Source organism: Sceloporus occidentalis, unplaced genomic scaffold, assembly GCF_023333645.1.
Source record: "Sceloporus occidentalis isolate IW3139 unplaced genomic scaffold, rSceOcc1.0.p SCAF_5, whole genome shotgun sequence".
Classification (NCBI taxonomy): Eukaryota; Metazoa; Chordata; class Lepidosauria; order Squamata; family Phrynosomatidae; genus Sceloporus; species Sceloporus occidentalis.
In genome coordinates, this window is record NW_028316985.1 from 26,757,923 (window position 1) to 26,779,539 (window position 21,617).

Sequence of the window (21,617 nt, forward strand, 5' to 3'; positions counted from 1 at the left end):
TCCTTGGCCAGGTAGGCTCTTGGAGATAAAGGCGGGTTACAGACGGGCAAAAAGGGGTGTGTTCATGACGTCATGAAGGTATAGCCTTCAGACGGCCCTTACCTGAATGCCGCCATGAACACGCCGCCCGCACGCCCCAAGCGGGAAGAAGCGGCATTAAAAAGGTGCTGCTTTTCCCCGCTTCTTTTCTATATACTGCGCAGCTGCGCATCTCCGTCTGTAAGCTGCTGCACCGGTACGCCAGAATTGTTACGCCGCTAATTTAAGTTGCCCATTTAAAAGCTCCGTGTCTGCTGCATCGCATAATGAGTCGGGGTCCTGGAACATGCACAGTTTGCACCGAGGCTCTAATTAGAGCGTCAGATGCCATGCAGATGTGGAAGCTGCAGTACAGCTGCACTCTATTTTAATGCTCGTAACCCTAACCCTAACCCTAGAGCAACATGTACGCATGCGCTGCTAGAATTGGGGAAAGTTAGGAATTTAAAGTGAACCCCTACACACATTCCTGTGCCATTTTCACCTAACAATAAAAAACCCCTAAAACTTTAAATATTTACATATGTACAAGGGAAGTGATGGGGGATGGCAGGGGGACAGCGGTGGCAGCGGCGACAGCTGTGGCTGTGCATTGCAGATTCAGCAAGAGCGTGGGGACCAAAGGAGAGGAGGCATCCATGATGCTGGTGACACTACCAACGTGCAAGCGGACAAGGATGCCAACACCAGCTGATCACCAGCTGGCAGGAGACCACCATTGTTCTTGGGCAGGGCGAGGGAAAAAGTTTAAAGGGGCCTGGGCACTTTAAATGTGCACATAGGCTTTCTGCCGCCAGTGCTGAGAGCCGCAGCTGCGCAGCTGCGCATCCGCCAGCCGGCAAAAGGAAAAAAAAGCCCTGTTTTTGGCCACCCGTGCAGAAGCTGCCTCTCTCTTAGCAGCGTCCTCCGAGGCGGCGGTATGGAAACTGCGGGTCAGAAATGGCCCCAGGTGAGGCGTCTTCACTGCCCCCCATGTGGAAGCCCCATACACCTGAGCCACGCCCCCGGGGCGGTCGGTCTGGAGGCTCCGTATTCAGCAGAATACACCTCCAAGACGTCTTCCCCTGCCCGTCTGTACCCCGCCTATGAATCATAAACTCCAGGAAATAACAAACTTCATTGGCAACACAAAAGGAAACCACCATTGTGATCTATGTAGTCTCTACAACTCTTTGGAGCTGAACAGATGGATGGGGAAAACCAGGTTGGAAACCCCACTGTCCACACAGCCAGCTCCCAAGATGGACTGAACACACATGAGCAATCTAAACCATGCAGCATCAAGCTGTACCTCTTGGTTTGTTTGTTTTTACCTCCACCCCGTAGATGTACACCATTGCATGAATACATTGCCTATGACTGCCAATTACCTTCCCTGTCCGGCCCAGTTGCCATCCCACTGGATGCCCTTTGTGACCGAGCCACACAGTTGCACAATCGATACACCGCCTGTATGGTGCAGTGGTGCACATGCACCCAGTGACACATTGGCAGAGCACAATCATGGAAGTCACCCCCAATATATGCCCCCTTTCCTCCCTTCACCTCATGCCCTCCTGTTGGACTGTCTGGTTTGTATATGTTTTAATTATATCCATTTCATTATTGACGACCTACTCTGTTCATATCATCAGGTGTGTAACAGCTTGATGGTGTGATGAGTCAGTGGTGCAACTGGCTGATTGTGCACCTGAATGCTCAAATGAAACAAAAATGGCGAACAATGGTGCCAGCAGCTGCATCTCACTGGTCCCTGGGTGTGTTCTCCAGACTGCCTGGGTTTTCCCACATTTTCACACTTGCACCATTCTGTTTATATGCTGGTTCAATGATGCTCATTTTCTATGTTAAAGTGGAGTATCATTGCTTCATGTTTTAGACTTTGTTGAAAGTGTTGCAGCTTAACCATGTGTCATCTGAACAGATAGGCTTCAAGTCAGACAATTCCTGAGTCTCCAAGAGCCTACATGGCCAAGGAGAAGGAATGGCCTTTGCCTACATGGATATCCCTCTGCACCATCTTTACTTAGAATAATTATAACAACATCTTGACAAAGTGTAGGCTTATGAGTGGAGTTTCAAAAGTATGCATCATGTATTTATTGCATTTTGGTTGACAAATGAACTTTTGCTGTTTTTGTGGATGTTATTGTAAGTTACAAAATACATGTATGATTTTAATTTTCTGCAACAGTGTAGCTATGGAGAGGGGCAAAATAAGGGCATTGCACACACATCCATAAGGATTCTGCCTTTCCCAATGAATTTTTTCTTTAGTTTTAACATTTGTAGTAATGTAAAACTTCAGTTGATCATTTAGAAATACAGTTTAGGTGTCCAAAGAAAAGAGGAAGGCAAAGTTATCAAGGGAATGAAAACACAGGAAATCTAAGAGTTCTAGGTGTGAACATTTTCACTGTCTAACTCTCTGGAATGCTAGAAATTTGGGGACTGAGGGAAAATTGAATTGAGGGGGCAGAATTCTTATTTGAGGTCACTGCTCTAGTTTTCTCCAGCCATACCTACATCTCTGTTCTTAATTATTATTTTTCATGTATTGACAAATTATCTGTTATATTAAAATGTTGTAGTAGAGTTTATTTATTGTTGCTGTTTTTGTTAAGGTTATTTATACCCCATCTTTCCCCTCCAAACTGAGGTGGTTTGCAAATTGAAATGATAGCAGTATAGTTTAAAATGTTGTTGTTGTTGTGTGTCCTCAAGTCATTTCTGACTTACAGCAACCCTGTCATGAGTTTTTCTTGACAAGATTTATTTAGAGCAGTGATCCCCAAACTTTGGTCCTCCAGCTATTTTGGACTGCAACTCCCATAAGCCCCAGCCAGTTTGGCCAGCATGTCAGGAATTCTGGGAGCTGAAGTCCAAAACATCTGGAAAACCAAAGTTAGGGAACCAGTGGCTTAGAGGGTGTTTACCATTTCCTTCATCTGAGCCTGAGAGACTGTGACTTGCCCAATGTCACTCAGTAGGTTTCCATGGCCAAGCAGGGAGTCATAGTCTAATGATCAAACCACTACACCATGCTGCCTCTCAATTAAAAACATACAAATGATAAGTATTAAAACATATTAAACTATTAATAACAGTAACATTTCTTCCAAAGTCTTTTAACTCATACATAAAATCTGATTTTGAAAGGTTTATATAAGAATGAATGATATTCAGTGCAATTTTAATCATTTGGAATGTTCTTAAAACATTAAGTGTTCCTAGAATAAGTTCAAATTGTGCATGAGTCACGTGTACATACACTGTTCTCATCTTAACTAGTGTTCTTCAAATAGTCTGAAGTGATCACAGCTCAGTATAGTATTCAGGTAGCACTTGCCACTTTCCAGTTGCAGAAGTACTTCAGATTTGTCCTACGTGGGTCACTCAGGACATGAGTTTTACACTGTCTATACATTTACACTGAGCTTATTTCCAATGAAATTTTGAATGTAAGATATTAAAAATACAGTAATAATAAACATAAGCATGCTTATGAAAGATAATTTAAGGTACTTAATTCATATTCAACCTAGTCAGTGGTTGATACTGATAGAGTTTGCTTGCCTATTTTTTTAGGGGTTTTCAGATGGTGAAAATAATCCCAGTAGAATGTGGGTTGAATCTTTGTTGTTCACATGCATTTAAAATGCACCCAAGTAAGTTTGGGGGGTTGCCAAAAAACCCACTTAACCCAAGAAAATTGATCTTGGGGTTCTCCCTGAGGTTTTTTTTTTAAAGATTCGCATTATTGGCTGTATGAATAACCAATGCGAATAGACCCAGGATAAACTGGGATAAAACCCTGCATGCCTTGAACATGTTTTGAATACATCTGCACCATCAGCTCCATCTTTATTCCAGTCCTAACATGTGTGAGCAACAGAACTCAGAGAGATGCACATAGATGTAGTTCCAATAACAAAAAAGTAGTGTGAACAACAAAACTGGAATGTCCACTATATGCATCTGAGGAAGTAGACTGAAGTTTAGGAAAGCTCATGCTGCCAACTTATTTATTTCAGTTAGTTTCAAAGGTGATACAAGAGCTCTCTACATACTGATTCTGCAGACTAGCATGACTATATCTTGGAAAACTGGAATGTGTGAGTGGGATTATTGAAATAGTCATGGTAAAAAATGTGTGAATAACCTCTTACTTTGTGCAAAACTACCAGGGCTTGGAGATATTTACTAGTATTATACACCGGGTACTTTAGTGAATTACCTGGCATAACCTCACCAAACCTGATAGAAGTGTCACTCACCTGTGCCCCAATCTCTGGCAGAATGGACCTCCTTCTCCCCATCCAACTAATACCTGGTTGGGGGGATTACAATCATGGCAGTAATGTCACAATCGTAACTAAGTAGCAATTGTGAATATGGAACAGTTACAGCTGTGTAAGTCTTGGTAACTGTTCCATATTCACAATTGCTACTTAGTCACAATTGTGACACTTGTCATAATTGTAACACTATCCCCCAACCTACTTTACCTGTCATCAGCTGTATGGGGAGAAGGAAGTCCATTCTGCTAGCAGTTGGAACCTGGGTGAATGTCATTTCCATCAGGTTTGGGCAGGCTGGTCCAGGAGAGGTTACTTGGGCTAAATCTGCACTGCAGAAATAATGCAGTTTGACACCACTTTTAACTGTCATGGCTCCATGCTATGGAATTCTGGGATTTGAACTTTGTTGTGGCACCAGAGTTCTCTGACAGAGAGGCTAAATATCTCACAAATTTACAAATCCCAGAATTCCATAGCACTGAGCTAATGTCTGTTTGTTTTTCAAACATTTTTATTAATATATTTTAACTCTGAAGCCCCAGCCGCTACTAATGCTTTCAAGTTTTGATAGTACTGATTGCCAGTTTAGGTTGAATCTCCACTACAGAAATAATCCAGTTTGACACCAACTGCCATGGTTCAGTGGTACTGAATTATGAGAACTGTAGTTTGTTGTAGCACCAGAGCTTTCTCACAGGGAAACTAAAGGGCTCGACAGACCACCCAAAAAGTGCGGCCTCCCTCCCCGGGTTCTTCTTGGGACGTCACACGGATGACACAAGTGTGCCATTGGTGCACTGTGGCGCATCAATGCCGCAAGTGCAGTGGCACGACGTGCAGACATGGCACCACACTTGTGTCATGGACACGCCCCCGTTTGGGCGGTGCCGTGCAATAATAGTGCTGTCGGCATGTACTCGGGCTTGGGCGCGTGCGGTTGCTGTGCGTTCCCGAGCCCTAGAATCGGCCCTATGACAGCACTTCCCACCCGTCTGTCCCAGGCCTAAATAACTCACCAAACTATAGTTCCCAGAATTCCATAGCCATGGCAGTTAAAGTGTGTCATACTGGATTATTTCTGCAGGATGAAGCCTTAGAAGAATGGCAGACAGAATTGAAACCTCTTTTTCCCAGTCTGTTCCCATTAGGAATTTATTAAGGTTCTCAAAACAGTTTTCCATCTCTTGAGCAGAAGGCTTCCTGAATGTACACCCCATTCATATGAATGGGTAAACTTATATCATCCATTCATATGAATGGGTATGTTCATTGGCAAACTTGGAAACAATATGAAAATGTATGTTTATTTATCTCAATATGGGATACTAGTATTAACACAAAATTGTAAACAGTTTTGAACAATCTACTACAAATTTAAAGGCAAAATAGATTATGGAAGCCAATGGGCTCTGTCAATGCTACGTCCAGTATCTTATCCCACCTAGACTAGACCAGTTGAATCAATTGCTGAATCATAAATAAATTATTAGTATCTGAATATCCTCAGATATATTTATCATGCCAGATATGCAATATTAAAAAGCAGTAGCATGAGCAGATGTGGTTTGCTATGGCATCCATAGCACCAGGATATGTAGTATGATGGCATGTAGCTACGGCCATGCAGAAAGATGAGGGATGGAGGAGCTTACTAGAAAGAGCATTGCCACACCAAAATCCCTTACTCTGCATTTCAGAGGAACATCAAAAAGCCCAAGGATGAGTTCTGCCAGATCAAACAAAACCAGAATTCCCCTTTCCTCTCTTGAGTTTCCCTAAACACCCTCTTTCTGCCATCTATTTTTGGAAACTCTAGATCTTGTCTAGGTGTTGTAAAGTCTATGAAGTATAATCGATCACAATCAATCCCTCAATCATTCGAATATCAAAACAAACTTGCCATTTTGAAGACCTTTCCAGGTTCTGTTGTAGTGAGTCTTCTCTAGCTGTGATACCTACTGGCTTTAATCCAATGGACCCACAATTAGAAAATTATGTTATTCCCTTCATTCTTCAGTTCGAGTAAGTAAAGTTGGATTCACTTGTGCATTAAAATTACTGAGACTATTTTAGTGATGTATAACCATGTCTGGATGTGCACCAGAATAGCCAGAACTGTCATAAGCTCAGTTGAACAAAGTTTAATTTTCCTTTAGTACCATTGCACAGAATCAGGCTGTTGCTTCAATCTGATCAGGCTGCAGTCCAAAGTGTGAATATCTGTTGGTGTCATTGTGTGTGCCTTCAAGTTGCCTGTTGATTTATGGTGACCCCATGAATTTCACAGGGTTTTTTCAGACAAGAAATACTCAGAGGTGGTTTTGCTAGCTCCTTCCTCTAAAATATAGTCTAAAGCACCTGGTATTCCTTGGCGGTTTCCCATCCAAGTACTAACCAGGGCTGACCCTGCTTAGCTTTCAAGATCATATGGGATCTGATGCCTTTAGAATATTTAGGCCACCACAAATATCTGATGGTAGGTAAAGCTATTTGAAATGAATAGGAGTATGGTTAGGTTCAGGTTGTTATGCATTATTTTTAGGGTGCATCTTTCATTGATTTCAGTGGAACTGAAACATCATCTGATTACTAGTTTTTCTCTTGAATTGATTAGCAAGACCCTACACTGTTTTTGCAACATGGTCATTACATTATTAAATAAAACCCAGCTTTCCCATTAAAATGCAGTAAATGTAAGTATGTTTATTAATTTAAGAGGATGTAAATGGTTCCTCGCAGATTAAAATGTGCCCTCTTTTTATGTTTGCATTTGTATTAGTGATACAGGAGCAGAACCTCCAGAAAGTGGTATCTTTGGATTTATGATTAACGTTTCTGCATTCCTAGGTAGGTATATGTCTGTTCATACATATTTATTTACTGAATTTTCTAATCTGCTTCCATCTAAGTCTTGGCTGTGTAGAAACGGTTACCTAAAAACAAATGGAAAGGATGTAGAGTGCACTCTTCCCATTTGCATGTGTTTGGTTCTGGGCTCCCCATGGATGAGAAAAAAACATGAAGGTTCAAGTCCCAGTATAGTCAATGGGCAGCAATGTGTGTACACTGGCAGGGACAATAATGGGGTTGGGCGATCTGTGGATGCTGGAGTCCGCAGAAGGCTAGCCCAGCAATGTGACAGGCCCACTGTATTTGCAAGCAGGTTAAAGCATGAAGAATACTGCTGTACATCTCCCCGTTGAACTGATGTGGCCTTAGCTATATGTATATATGGGTTTGCATGGGGGTAGATAGGTCAATAAAAACATGGCTCATGTTTCCTTTGCTTGTACAACCCACCTGGCCCAACCACAGGCTTGCCATCTGTGGATCTGAGCATCTGCAGATGGCAAGCCCCACTAGCCCTAATGGTGGTGCATGCACATGGCTGCAGCAGTGTGCCACCATTAAAAACCATGGGACTTGAGGTCACACAGTTTTTGGCATCTGCAAGGGGATCCAGAATGGAACATCCCGAGATACTAAGGGCTGACTGTATATTCTACAGGGATGAGGGTAGGTGATTGTTTCTTCAGACATATCCTATCAGAATATCCAGAGAGAACTAATAAATACTATCTGGCCCATTTACTAGGAGACATGGATAAAACCATAACAGTAACAGATAGCCAGGTTCTGTTCAATGGCTGCAATAACTCATAAAAGAGTTCTCCCTGCTTGCTATTTTTTGAATTGTACATTCTTGTATATTTGAAATTATTATATTGATCAGCGTCACAAAATATTTTTAAAAACTTTCTTGTATTTATTAAATTGAGAGCCATCGTATTGTAGTGGTTTGAGTGCTAGATTAGGACTCCATGAGATCAGGATTCAAATCAAGTCTTAGCTCTGGAAATCCACAGTATGACATTGGGCAAGTCATATACTCTTAGCTTCAGAAGAAGGCAATGGCAAATCTCCTCTGAATAGATCTTGCCAAGAAAATCCTGTGATAGGTTCACTTTAGGATTGCCAAAAGTCAGGAGCTGTTTAAAGGCACACAACATGTATTAGATAGAATTTTTGACTGCACAGTAAAATTGATTGATTTCATTTATATCTTTCATTCAGTGTGTTATTTATTGATTTATTCATAACTACTGGGTCTCCAAATGAGACCCAAGGGCGACTCATGACAGAGTAATTTTGAATGCCGAGCATGGGACACAGTGAAAGTTAAGAAAGTAAGTGTCTCAAATAAATATATTGCAAAAAAAAAAAAAAAGGCCATGTTGACACTTGTAGGGAGAAGGAAAGATAAAGACTGTCAAGAAAGAAGAGATAGTTGGGAAGAGTTAAGACAACTTTTTAAAAATACTGTTTTATGAAAATGAGATCTTTTAGAGCTCTACATGTACTCAGGTTACATAAACCAGTTTTCTTTGCATATCCCTAGCAAGTAATGTGAGGGCAGGGATTGAACCTACAAGTTCAGACTACAAAGAAATTAACCATCTCCTCATGAACTTGCTAAAAGAGTTTGTAAGGTCCTTTGTGCAGATACTGGCCAGAATCCTGTATCAGCTACTTAGTATACTTAACTAAGATGCGAAATAGACCACCCAAAAGTCCGGCGGCAGCCGGTTTTCCTGAGGAGGGACACCGCAGCAGCCAAACTGCTCGGTGTCCCTCTGCCCCAAAAAGAACCCAGAAAAAGCGGGTTCTTTTTTGGACACCGCGTGCATGTCACAAATGTGCCATTGGCGCACTCATTGTGTAAGTGACATGCAGTGATGTCTATACGCTGTGCATCGCTTACGTCAAGATGGTGACCCCATGTAGATGGGAAGCATGATGGCGGCAGTGGCATGTTCTAGGGTTCTGGAGTGTGCAGTTGCCATGCGTTCTGGAACCCTAGAATTGGCCCGAGGACGGTGCTTTCTGCCCATCTGTCCCAGCCTCAATAACTTCTCCTGGCCCAACCCCAACCCCTTGTGTAAGGCATTATTTTGAGCTCACCCCCCCTCAACAACTGCACTGCAGAACTCAGTGGCTTGGAACAGGTTTCAAAAGTTTAAGATGGGTTTTGGGGATCAGTTCTTTAGGTCATTTGTAGCTACATTTATGTAGCTATGAGTGTGGTGCAGAATCTTGGTCAATATTTTTTCTGTATTGTCAGGACCAAACTAAATTCTTTGTGTGGCTTGTTTTTAGAATTATTTTTGAATAATTTTTGTTCTCTCTCTCTCTCTCTCTTTCTTTTAGGTGCAATTACAATGTACGTCAGATATCTAATTGTAAAAAAGCAAAATGAAATTACGGATTTTATTTCCCCTTCCTGTAATGTACTGGGACTGTGTGTTGGACTGCTGGGTTGCGTTGGATTGTGCATCGTTGCAAGCTTTCAGGTACTACAGAACAAGTACATCTTTATGTTTGTCATTTATTAATTTGATTTTGTACTTACCTAAGCTGGGTTTCAAATAAATAAGAACACCATAAAAGTAGTAGTTGTCCTATTTTAAAAGCATTTAAGATCAGGCTTTCAAAACAATTCAAGGCAAAGCAAAATCCCAAAATCAGAATTGATATTGTAAGGAGTATTTAAACTATTTTCACACAACTTTGGTAAAAGGTCTCCTAAAAACATCCATCCAAAATCATCTACAGCATTTTCACTTGACACAATTAAGACCATGTAGCAAGAGCGCAGGGACATAAATATATAGATTGGTTCCAGCTCAAAGTTTAGAAAGTTACTCCTTTTGAAGTGTCAAAAATCCCTCACATCCACTGCTGGTCCTACACCCCATACTGCCTATGCTTTGGAGGTAGGTTTACAATGGGAAATGGTGCTGACTGCATGTAGGTAATATGATAAGGCCTTGCAATTTACAAGAACTTCTTCCATAAGAGGGGGAAAGAAATTATTAAATCTTCAGTACAGATGGAAAAGTGATTTTGAACAAATTTAAGAAAATTGTTCATGGCTGAGCAGAAGATGACAAGAGCCCACCCCATAAAGCCAGCACTCTAATAGTGAAGCCAGAATCTTACAAAGGTATGGCTCATTTACAGAAAATAATGTTTTTCACTTGTTTAAAAGGAATACAATGAAAAACAGGGTTTTACTTTGTTTCTGGGTAGTTTTATTTGTACTGAAGTTATATGGATGATTTTGACAAAATTGGTGAATAATACATCTTAAATTTCTTGATTTCTTTACAAACCATTCTATCTAGTGAGAACTACTCTTAAGACAAATGTGAATCCCAGAGTGAGGAACAGCAGTGCATCCAAGTCAATTACTCTTCTTTATTCCTAATGACAGTTTCTGCAATCCAACAATAACGAATACATTTGAAATTGGAGGAAGAACTGCTATTGGAATGTTATTCAACATCCTGTACTTAAGAAATAATTTGCCCCAAGCAGCCAGAGAGCATGTTTAAGTGATTTGTATTACTCAATGTAATGATCCTGAGATGGATACTAACTTCATTTTATTTCTAAAAATAGCTGAGTCAGAATTGTGCATTTTACTAGAGCATGTGATATTTCTCCCCATTATGGATTAGAGTTAGTTGATGCTGTATTTGTTGTTGCATTTGTAATTGCATCTGTGTACACAGTAAATATGAGATGACTGTATTTCCTTGTTCTGGTAGGTTACATGCATGACCTGATGCAATTGCGCTTATTTATATGAGTGTTAGGAACCATTCATAAGAAGCTAAAAGAGTACAGAACAAAATTGGATTGGGTTGACATTAAAGTGGGGCAGGAAGGAATAAGATATATACTTGACTCTTCAGTAAATAAATCTAAGATGAAAAAATAACAGCTGCATGTAAGAAACAGGCTGGGAAGGCCAAGGTCACACTTATGCATTATACAGAAGTAATAATACATATTTGTCAGCCATAGTTTTGTCCAAAGAGCTGTTGTTATCAAGAAGTTTCTGAGGTTCTATCCCCTCAGAATTACAATCTGCAGGATTTTTGCAAAGACTGGATTTAAGGCTAAGTAATAAAACTTGCAGTTATAATTATTATTATTATTACTGTCTAACTAAAAGATTGTATGTACAGCGCTGTGTAAATTTACAGCGCTTTATAAATAAAGGTTAATAATAATAATAATAATAATAATAATAATGCTTTATTTATATAGTGCTGTAGATTTGCATAGCGCTGTACATACAAACAATAAAATAGATAAGAGTAAAATAGATGAAGAGTCAAGCAGTGACATCAAGGTCTAAGTAAGCTGGACCACTTCTGCTTATTTGTAGAGCTGGGAAGTAATTCATTACAAGTAACTAGTATGTAACATGTTGAGGAGGGAGCAAGCTTATTTTCTGCTGCTCTAGAGACTAGAACGCGAAACAATGGATGCAAACTTCAGGAAAAGAGATTCCACCTCAACATTAGGAGGAACTTCCTGACAGTAAGGGCTGTTCGACAGTGGAACACATTCCCTCGGAGTGTGGCAGAGTCTCCTTCCTTAGAGGTCTTCAAACAGAGGCTGGATGGCCATCTGTCGGGGATGCTTTGATTGTGATTTCCTGCATGGCAGGGGGTTGGACTGGATGGCCCTTGCGGTCTCTTCCAACTCTACAATTCTATGATTCTATGATTCTATGTTGACATGTTTGTTCCTTTTTAAGATAAAAGAGCATAAGGATGTTCCTTTATTTTGAAAATTATATATAGACTGATAACAGTGTTGTTATGCTTCCTCATATAATATTTACACATTTGCTCCACAAATGTTCTTTGGGGGAATCAGTTTGAGGATTGCAGGCCATATATATTTATATATATATATAAACTTTAAAGCAACATGGTAGTAACTATCATCCTAAACAACAAGTAATGCTAATGATCAAAGCTCTGCTCATTTGCTGGAGTAGGATTTTAGAGTGATTCTTGCTTTTTCAGAGCTAAACAACCCTGCTTTTAAAGAGCAGTAGCAGTCTTGGTGGGCAGAGCACCTAGGGAAAATCATCATATGTTATAGGAGCAGTATTCCTTCAAACTCACTTATTAAAATCACAGAGGGTTTGTTTTGTATTTGACCAAGTCAAAGGCTGCGTTTACACTGTGAAAATAATGTAGTTTAACTGCCGTGGCTCAATTCTATGGAATTTTTACTTTTGTGAATTATTTAGCTTCCACTGTCAGAGTGTTCTGGTGCCACAACATATCCCAGGATTCCATGGCAGTTAAAGCAATGACAAACCATGTTATTTCTGCAGCGCAGATGCAGCCAAAATTAGAGGGGTTTTTTTAATTTGGTCCCACATCTTTATCTGCTGTTGGCTGTCTCTTTATTTGTGTACCTGATTTAGTGTAACTGAAATCTTAAGCAATGCTTTCTCAATTCTCTTTATAGGAGCTAACAGTTCCTGCTGTGCATGATGGAGGAGCACTTGTGGCATTCATCTCTGGTGCTTTGTACATACTGATTCAGACAGCCATCTCTTACAGATCTTGCCCACAGTGGAGTTCTCCATGTACTTGTCACACAAGGCTATTCCTCTCTATAATGACTTCAATTGCTATAATCCCCAGTATCCTTTTTCAGATGTTACTGAATACAACAACTGGCTATATGGGATGGGGCTTCTGGTAGTTACAGTCTCAAATTTAACTTTCTAGGCTGTGACCTAGGCATCCAAAGCATGGATAACATTGCTGAAAGATAATTTCTTATTCTTCATGTTTTCAGATCATATGATAACCTCCTGTACAGATAAAATAACATGTTTATTCCACAGCTCTCTAGGTACTTAATGTTTCTTGAAGTCAAATGTGCTGCTCAGGACCAGGATTACAGCCACAGTATACTGTCTAATTAACAATTTGTAAGATGCTCTGACAGCATTTCTAAAGAGCAGGGTATAAATACAATTATTATTATTAGTAGTAGTAGTAATAGTAGTATGAAAGTTCCAAGTCTATCACAGATTTAGTTACAGTAGAGTAACAATGGTGGATCTATGGTCTAGTTTTCTTCCCCCAAACCCTCAAGAACTATACAGAAAGCCCCAAATGGAGAAAAAACAAAACCAGAAGGGGCCAGAATTGCACTTTTGCTTTTGTAAAATAGATTTTTTTTTCCAGGAGACCCATCAAGCTATTTAAAATATAAATCACTACTGCTGGAAAGTTATAGGCATGGCAGTTCACCTTTTTATTTATTTGTTTACACGAAAACTCCAGTCATCTGGGGAGTTGGAAGTGGCCAGGGCTTGCAAAAACAACCTTAACAGTATGGGTGAGGGTTTCATGTGGTTCTGGGGCTGCATTTTCCCCATCCTTGGTTTACAACATGGTCAGAGGTGTATAACAAGCACACGTGTGCAATTTGTAGCTACAGGTGTTATAGTGTATTTTAAGGATTAATTTGGAAAAAATCCCAGTTGTTTCTTCTTAATCTTCATTCTCCAGTGATTGCATGTGCTTCACTAATTTCCATAACAAAAATAGACTGGAATCCAGGTGAAAAGGTAAAACATCACTAGGTAAAATATTTCATTCTTCTGCCAGTTAAGCCAGTTATCAAGTGCTATTGAACTTTAGGCCCTTTGGAGAGAGCCTAAATACTCTGAAGGCACCAGATTCTTTCTAGCTTTGGTTAGTACTTGGATGGGAGATCACAAATGAATATTAGGTGTTGTAGGCTATATTTCAGAGGAAGGAATTGGCAAATCTACTTAAGCAAACCCTGTGAATAATTTTTGTGGGTTTTTCAGGCTATGTGGCCATGTTCTAGAAGAGTTTATTCCTGACGTTTCACCAGCATCTGTCAAAACAACTGGCTATATGAAATGTCAGGAATAAACTCTTCTACATAATGGCCACATAGCCTTAAAAACCCACAAGAAACTATGGATGCCGGCCATGAAAGTCTTCGACTTCATAAACCCTGTGAAATTCATCGGGTTGTCATAAGTCAACAGGCAATCTCCCCTTCTGCCTATACATTTACGTTTGGCTAGGTAGACAGTTACAAACTTCCTCAACGAGTGTGAGCCTACACAGAGTTCTTTTGGGTTATGGGTCAAGCTAGATTTCTTGCATTTCTTGCAGTGTTTCATCAAGTGAAAAAAAGACATGTATAATTGGTCATAGCATGTGATTCTCCTCATGCACATATCTTTCATTTAATGTGTAGTTTTCTGATTGGACATTAGAAGGGCTTTTAATTTGTAAGTTGACTTAAGTCCTGATCTTGTAGGAAAAGGTAAGATATCAATAAATAATCATGATGATTATGTTAATATTCATTTTAGATGTGTATCTCAGAGATAGGTTGAACAGATGTTGCTCTTGCTTGAGGACTGGTAAGCATTCCCTTTTATACAGCCTGAACAAAGTGCCAGCAATCCAGTTTTTTGGTTGTGGGGGTATTTTGAGAAAAGATGAGGCCAAGTTGCAGGAGCAAGTGAGCATGTTTGAAACTCACTGCCAATACAGATATGATTAAAACAGGCTGAGGATGTGTTGTTGCATGCCAGAAAAGAAACCAAGTATGGTTTCTTTGTAAAATAAAGACTTTATGTCATGAATTTTGACTGTCTCTTATTCATATTTTTAAAAGCTGGCAAACCAACTCTAAGGAAGTCTCATAGTGGAAAGAGACATGGATTTTTCATGTGGATTGCCTATTTCCCTTTCCTTACAATCTAAGTTTAATTCTTAGCTAGATAATGCAAAGAGCAATTCCCAATTTAGTTTGTAAATCCTATTGTGCAGTGTTTTAAGATTTCTGTGAATGTTTTGTTTTAATAAGTGTAAGTTGCACTAGGCCTACTTTGTCAGCATAGTAGATTTGCTAATAGTTCTGACAAGGAATTGTGGACTGTTTGGGGACAGTTTGCCTTTCTCCTGTATCATCCTGTTCACTGTGATAAGGCAGAAGTCTGAGGTACATGTCCAGAAAAGGGCAATCATTGTGGCAGAAAGACGGGATATAAATCCTTTAAATAAATAAATAAAAAGAAAAACCAAGATGATCAAAGGTCTGGAAGCTAAACCACATGGGGAACAATTTAGGGAATTGGATATGATTAACTTGAGGAAGAGAAGATGGCAAATTGACATAGTAGTCATCATTAAATATCTAAAGGGGTGTCATGCGGAAGATGGAGTGAGGTTGTTTATTGATGCTTCGGATATTAGAATGAGAACCAGTGGATTCAAATTATAAGAAAAGAGATTCCACCTAATGTTAAGAAGAACTTCTTTATTATAAGATCTGTTTAACAGTGACATAGATTGCCTTGGAAATGGTGGATTCTTCTTTTTTGGGTGGCCATCTTTCAAGAGTGATTTAGTAGTTTATTTCTGAATGACAAGGGGTTGGACTAGATCAGGGGTGGGCAAAGTGGCCCACCAGCCTCATGCATCCCACAGGGTTATTTTTGTGGCCCTCAGGGCACACTAGGGCATTTTGATACAATCCCCCCAAATGCCCAAAAAATGATCTCTAGGGAGTGTATAGAGCAAATCGACCATGTTTGGAGCCCCCCTAGACCACTTGAGGGTCAAAATGAATGGGAGGAGGAAATAATTTTTTAATTTGCCTTAACATTATATAAAATGCCCTCTAGGAACCCAGGGCAGTCCAAATATATGCCGTCATATCTCCTAGAGGGTATTTGGGAGCATTTGGAGCCCCCAAAAAGATATGTTTGTGAGAACAGGTGTGAGGAAGGTGCAGTCTGAAGGTCTTTTGGATGGCTAACATGGCTGGTTTTCTTCTACTGTTGCCCATCCCTGGACTAGAGTTGCCCAGCTCTGGACTCTTGGGGACTCTTTTAGCTCTGATTCTCTGTAATTCTAGAATAGTACCTTATGCTCCATCTAAAAAATAGATATGTCTGCACATATTCACATATTCTTACACACCTACAGTTTGAGTGTAATCAGTGCTTATGCTAGATTTGAGGGGGTATATGAAAATATACTCAGAGCAGATTTAGACATGGAGGAAGAAAGGGGGAAGATCAATGGAAGGAATATCAACAATCTAAGATATGAAGATGACACCATACTACTATCAGAAAATGTCAAAGACTTAAAATTATTACTTAAGGAAGTCAAAGAGGAAATTGTCCGATCCCGTGCTTTGCCGCACTAAAAAGAACTGGCAAAATGCCGTCCCTTTTTAGAGTGGCAAAAGGGTGTTTTTGCTGCCACAGCAGCGGCTTTTCTGTATTTCTTTGCACAGCGCGTCTGAATGCTGTGCCAAAGAAGTGGCGTAACATTGCCCACCATGCGGTCAGGTGGGTGGCATGACACTGGCGTTGGGCATGTAGCGTGCAGTCACCATATCCCCACTCCACCCTGATGCCAGCATTTTATGCTGGTCTGTTAAGCACCTTCATCAAAGAGATCATGGCCCTTAGCCTGCAGGACCTAGCAGTTAAGGACAAAAGGGGCTTGGAGGGGCTTCATTCATGGGTTCAAGTCAACTCGAAGGCAACTAACAACAACAACAACAATAATAATTTTAGAAGAACAGTAATATTTTGCACCTCTGTTTTGGTGCTGCTGTTGATGGTAAATGCTAATTTCTGTTATATATAAAGTCACACTCTGTGCCTTTGATGAAGTGGACTTTCACCCATGAAAGCTTATTCTATAATAAATACATTAATCTTTCAGATGCTACCAGACCCTTTGTTGTTTTACAGCTGTTACAGCTACCCCCTCTGAAAATGGAGTTTCCAGATGGACAATTTCTGTGAACATTGTATATACCACAAGAGGGAGCTATGTCCTTATGAATTCTACACAATAACTGAAGCACAAAGGAAGGTTTCCCAGTTTCTTCTTCTGAAATACAGCCTACAGCACCTGGTATTCCTTGGCATTTCCCATCCAAGTACCAACCAGGACTGACCCTGCATAGTTTTTAAGATCAGGCATGATCTGATACCTTCAGGGTATTTAGGTCCTGACACTGTCTTTTATTATTAGTGTATATGCTCAACACAGTGGAAAGAAGGCTGTTAACACAATGCTTTAGGATTCTGGTTGTAATTTTTTATATATACAATAGGCATGTGTGTTCTGTTTGTATCACAAGATAGAAGGAGCTCTTTGTTTTATTGAGAGAAGGGTGTGTGTTTGTCAAGGTTGCAAACAAAGCCTGCCTTTTCCATTTTTTGACCCATTTCATCTGGTGTTGGCAGCTAATGGCCAGGAGCATGCATGCACCTCAACTCATTTGTGCATCTCCCAGGATTTCTCCCCCTACCCAATACATTTTAAAATAAAAGAAATTGAGATCTGTCCTACTGGCAGCACAGCTCACCTTGAAAGCAAGGGACATGACACCCCATTCACCTTCCAGTCACTTTCAGTTGTGTCAGGAGGGGTTAGTGCAGCCAACAGTGGGTTCTAGGGAGATGGAACTGCAGCTTCTCATTCCCCATTTAAGTTTACAGTGAACAAATCACAAACAATTTAAACAGAAATATACAGATTTCAACTTTGTTTTAGTCCATAAGGTTGGAATGTCTGTGGCAGAGTAATTAAAATAATAGTCCAAAGATAGCAGCAACCTATTCCAGAAGTAAGTATTAGGGAAAGGAAAGGAAAGCACAAACTAGTTTACCTTCTTTTTTCCTGTTTGTTGTGTAAATTGTGATGCTGAAGCTCCTATATGTCCACTACAGTGAGATGTATAAAGAACCTAAATTGGGAAGGAGTGTGCTTTATGTCTCTGGATGTATAATGAGGCAATGACAGAAGCAGAGATAAAATTGCTACCAAAGAAGCCAGATTTGGGTCTCTTAGCTTTAGAACATTAATTGGTCATTTTTTATCCAGGCTCTAGAGTGAGCAGTGTTTTGATTTATTTGATCATTTCTAACCTTTTGATCTGGGTTTGAGAAAGAACCCAGTCTAGTCAACTTTGTTGGATGATTTTTACTGGGACATAAATAGGTGGAGTTCAACCTTATTGATTTTCTGGGATCTGTCATTAGTTTTCTGAACCATTGACAGACGTATCCTTCTAAACTGTCTTTCTGAGATGAGATTTAAAGATGTGTTGTTAATGGTGGCTCCAATAATTTGTAGAAGATGTTGCTTCCAAATTCAGTTCCATCACTTTACCACTGTAATTCCTTGTGTGTGTTCAAAGATTCTGGTTAATCTAAAAAGTCAGAATTCATGATTTTGAAAAGAGAAATAAGAAAAGATTTCATCTAGATACAGTTTGGTTTGCATTTTAACTTTTTCCCTTTTTTCTTTGTTCTGTGAGAACATAAGTTGATAGGCAGTCTGTTTCTGTAAATAGGGATTTTTGTCAAGTTCTTTTTGCTCCCTACATCCTCAATAGCCCCCTAGTCTGCACTGGAGGATTGGAGAACCTTTAAAAACAGTGTGTGGTGTAGCGTAGGAGGCTGCAAAGTACAACAGAGGTTTTTTTTTACACTGCACAATTATCACACTTTGAAACTGCTGCATCCTACAGAATCCTGGCATTTGTCGTTTGATGAGGCACTATTGTTCTGTGACAGAAACTTCTAAATACCTCACAAAACTATAGACACCAGGATTCCATACAGTGGAGATATGGCAGTTGAAGTACTTATCGAGACACTGTAATTTGTGCAGTGTGACAGAGACCAGAGAATAACAACAACAACCACCAACAAAATCACTTCCTTTGTTGTGCTGCTGGTGGTGGGACCCTTGGTTCGTATCCCTTTCTCTGCAGGGGGTCATCCATTGTATAGAATATTAAAATTTAAAAACCATCTACTTAGACCATTATGCTCTTAGCACATATTTAACCTTTTAAACTTTTCAGTCTTTATAGTATTTGTTTTTGTTATTTTTAATTTCTCCTTCCCATTAGGATTACGTTTATCATTTTGTGAGTGCACTCTGCGAATGGACAGTAGCATTTAGTTTTGTGTCCTTCTTCTTAACTTTCATCAGCGATTTTCAGGTGAGTATTATAAATGAACGATGGTTTCATGTTCAAAACAAAAGACTGAGGTGTCTGAGGTAAAAGCTGTGTGAGCCTTTTAAAAAAATCAACAGTACTTACATGCATATTTAAATTGTCCTATTTTCATTTTGAAGAAGCATAAATGGTTCCCCATTAAGAATTTGGACCTAATCTGTTGTTTCTTGCTATTTGCCATCCATTGCTGTTGGCTTCCAAACTTCTTGTTTTCAATACATATATCCTTTAGGTGCAAATGGAGAATCTTCATCCATCATGGCTAGGGTCCATGCTGACTGAAACATTCTGGGAGTTGCAGGTTTTATAAGCTTTGGTCTGATATACTAGAAACTGTCAGTTTTCTCTCTTGACCATAACAATGCATTCACAGATCTTTGGATTGCAGTCACTCTGTTTTAGGATTGGGGTATTATTTTTATTAGCTTTTTGGTGAAATTTAGCATGTGGTTAAGACTGGGACCTTATCTACCCTCAAAGGCTAAATAAAACAACACTGTTCCTATTAACACAAAATCTCTTGTCACTTTTCTGTTCAGTATCTAAATGTTTCCATGCCCTGTTTTTGTCCAGGTACTAAAAGAGTGAGAATCATTTGGCCCTCCAGTTGTTGGACAGAACTGCAACTCCCAGCATTCATCTCCATCAGCTATTCTGGCTATATTTCTTGGGAATTGGAACCCAGAAACCTCTGGAGGGTTTCAAGATTCCCATCTCTGTCCTGATAATTGATAAGTAAATTTGTAATGAGTTGTTGATATGTTGTTCTCTTTTTCTTTTCATTTTAGAGAGCTACCGTACGGATAACCACAGAAATACATGGAAACCTTTGACCACTGTACTGTCATTGTAATTAAGATCATAGATGCTGGGACTGGAGGAAATTATTAAATTCTTGCAGAGAAATAGGAATGGTCAAAGCTGATGTGACATGAACCTGCTGCATCAACATTGCAATTTGCAGAATCATAATCAAGGAAGAGAAGCTTGTAAAGTTTACCATTGTTCCCTAATGTATATTTTTTCTTTTTTTAACCTGTGTTTTAAACCCCTTTTCTATTTTAAATATGTGATTGTTTTTATTTTTAAAAAGTGAATCTCTGAAAAATGCAACTGCTCAAAATTCCTCTGCTCTACTAATGTGTTTTATTTGTTTGGTGAATAAAAATATCCTCAAAATGAAAGTCAGGCTGCAATCCAATGCTGTTACTTTGAAGTAAGTCCCATTGAACTGAGTGGGGCTGTCTTTAAAATGAATATGCTTTGAACTGCACTTTAAAATACCCAATATTCATAGTGTTAAACATTGTGATATAAGGACTGGGTTAACAGGTTTGTTGTTGTTATGTGCCTTCTACTTATGGTGACTCTATCACAGGGTTTTCTTGGCAAGATTTACCCAGAGGAAATATGCCATCGCTTTCCTCTGAGGCTAGGAGAGTGTGGGTTTCCATGGTTTAGACCCTGTCTGCACAGGCAAAATAAATTGCCTTTCCCATTCTCTTGGTGGGGAGTCTGGATGATGCAGGGCCCAATTCCCAGGTTTGATGCAAAGGTTATGGATATTCAGCACCAAGTCTCGGCTATACCCTCACAATCCAGACTTGAAAAATGCCCTGCTTACTTCAGCCTTCATTCCGACGCCAGGTAGCTATTTAAAACTGGCTCCACTCTGCTGCCTGCCACAGCTATGGTGGCAACAAGTTGGTCACTCTGAGGTCAGAATGAGGTTCCCAGTCATGTGGTCAAGGCTGGGCACCTTAATCTGACCTCAGAAGTCAGCAGCTTGCCACAGGACTGGGTGGCCACATGGGACACCCATGTGAACAGCCTCCCAGAACAGAGGGTACAAGCAGCTTCAGGGCCAGGATGCTCTTGGCTGCCCCAGAGTATCATGACTCAGGCCGACATCAACTGAATGGGGGTTTGACCCCTGGTCTCCAGAATTGTAGTCCAGCACTCAAACCACTACACCACACTGGCTTTTACACATTAGTGTCTGCATTTCTATATTAGGAAATAGTTCTGATAGAAAGAAAGGCAGTTCTTGCATCAAAGTCCCTTTTGGGAGTAACTGGGCTTTGCAACTTGTAACTAATTTGGGCCATTGGCTTCAGTGGGGCATACAGCCAAATCCTGTAGCGTTTACTTGGAAATAAAGTCCTGCTGAGATTTAAGTGGTTGTGGGATTGCAGTCTAAAGAAAAGTTGATTCCTGCAGAGTGATATCAAATCATGTTTTCTAACAGCAATATTAACAGTACTTCGTTGGCGGGTGGGGGAACAGAGTTTGAAAAATTATTCTTAAAACCAGTGACTACAGTGAACTGTAACTGTAACT

General features: G+C 40.0%; 1 protein-coding gene across 3 annotated transcripts in view; it reads left to right on the forward strand.

Annotated features, from left to right (window-relative positions):
* Positions 1 to 20,461, forward strand: part of LOC149311808 (DNA damage-regulated autophagy modulator protein 1-like) — a 28,990-nt gene extending 8,529 nt beyond the window's left edge. The window contains exons 3-8 of one of the 3 annotated variants that reach the window (XM_089527968.1): positions 7,120 to 7,187; positions 9,549 to 9,691; positions 12,681 to 12,858; positions 13,739 to 13,797; positions 19,167 to 19,259; positions 20,066 to 20,461. In XM_089527968.1, coding sequence (XP_089384094.1) covers positions 7,120 to 7,187; positions 9,549 to 9,691; positions 12,681 to 12,858; positions 13,739 to 13,797; positions 19,167 to 19,259; positions 20,066 to 20,110 — 586 coding nt within the window. In that variant the 3' untranslated portion in view covers positions 20,111 to 20,461. Of the gene's footprint in view, positions 1 to 7,119; positions 7,188 to 9,548; positions 9,692 to 12,680; positions 12,859 to 13,738; positions 13,813 to 16,989; positions 18,298 to 19,166; positions 19,260 to 20,065 lie in introns of those variants that run through there. The other 2 variants (XM_089527969.1, XM_089527970.1) reach the window with 2 other exon arrangements.
* Positions 20,462 to 21,617: the final 1,156 nt, after the last annotated feature.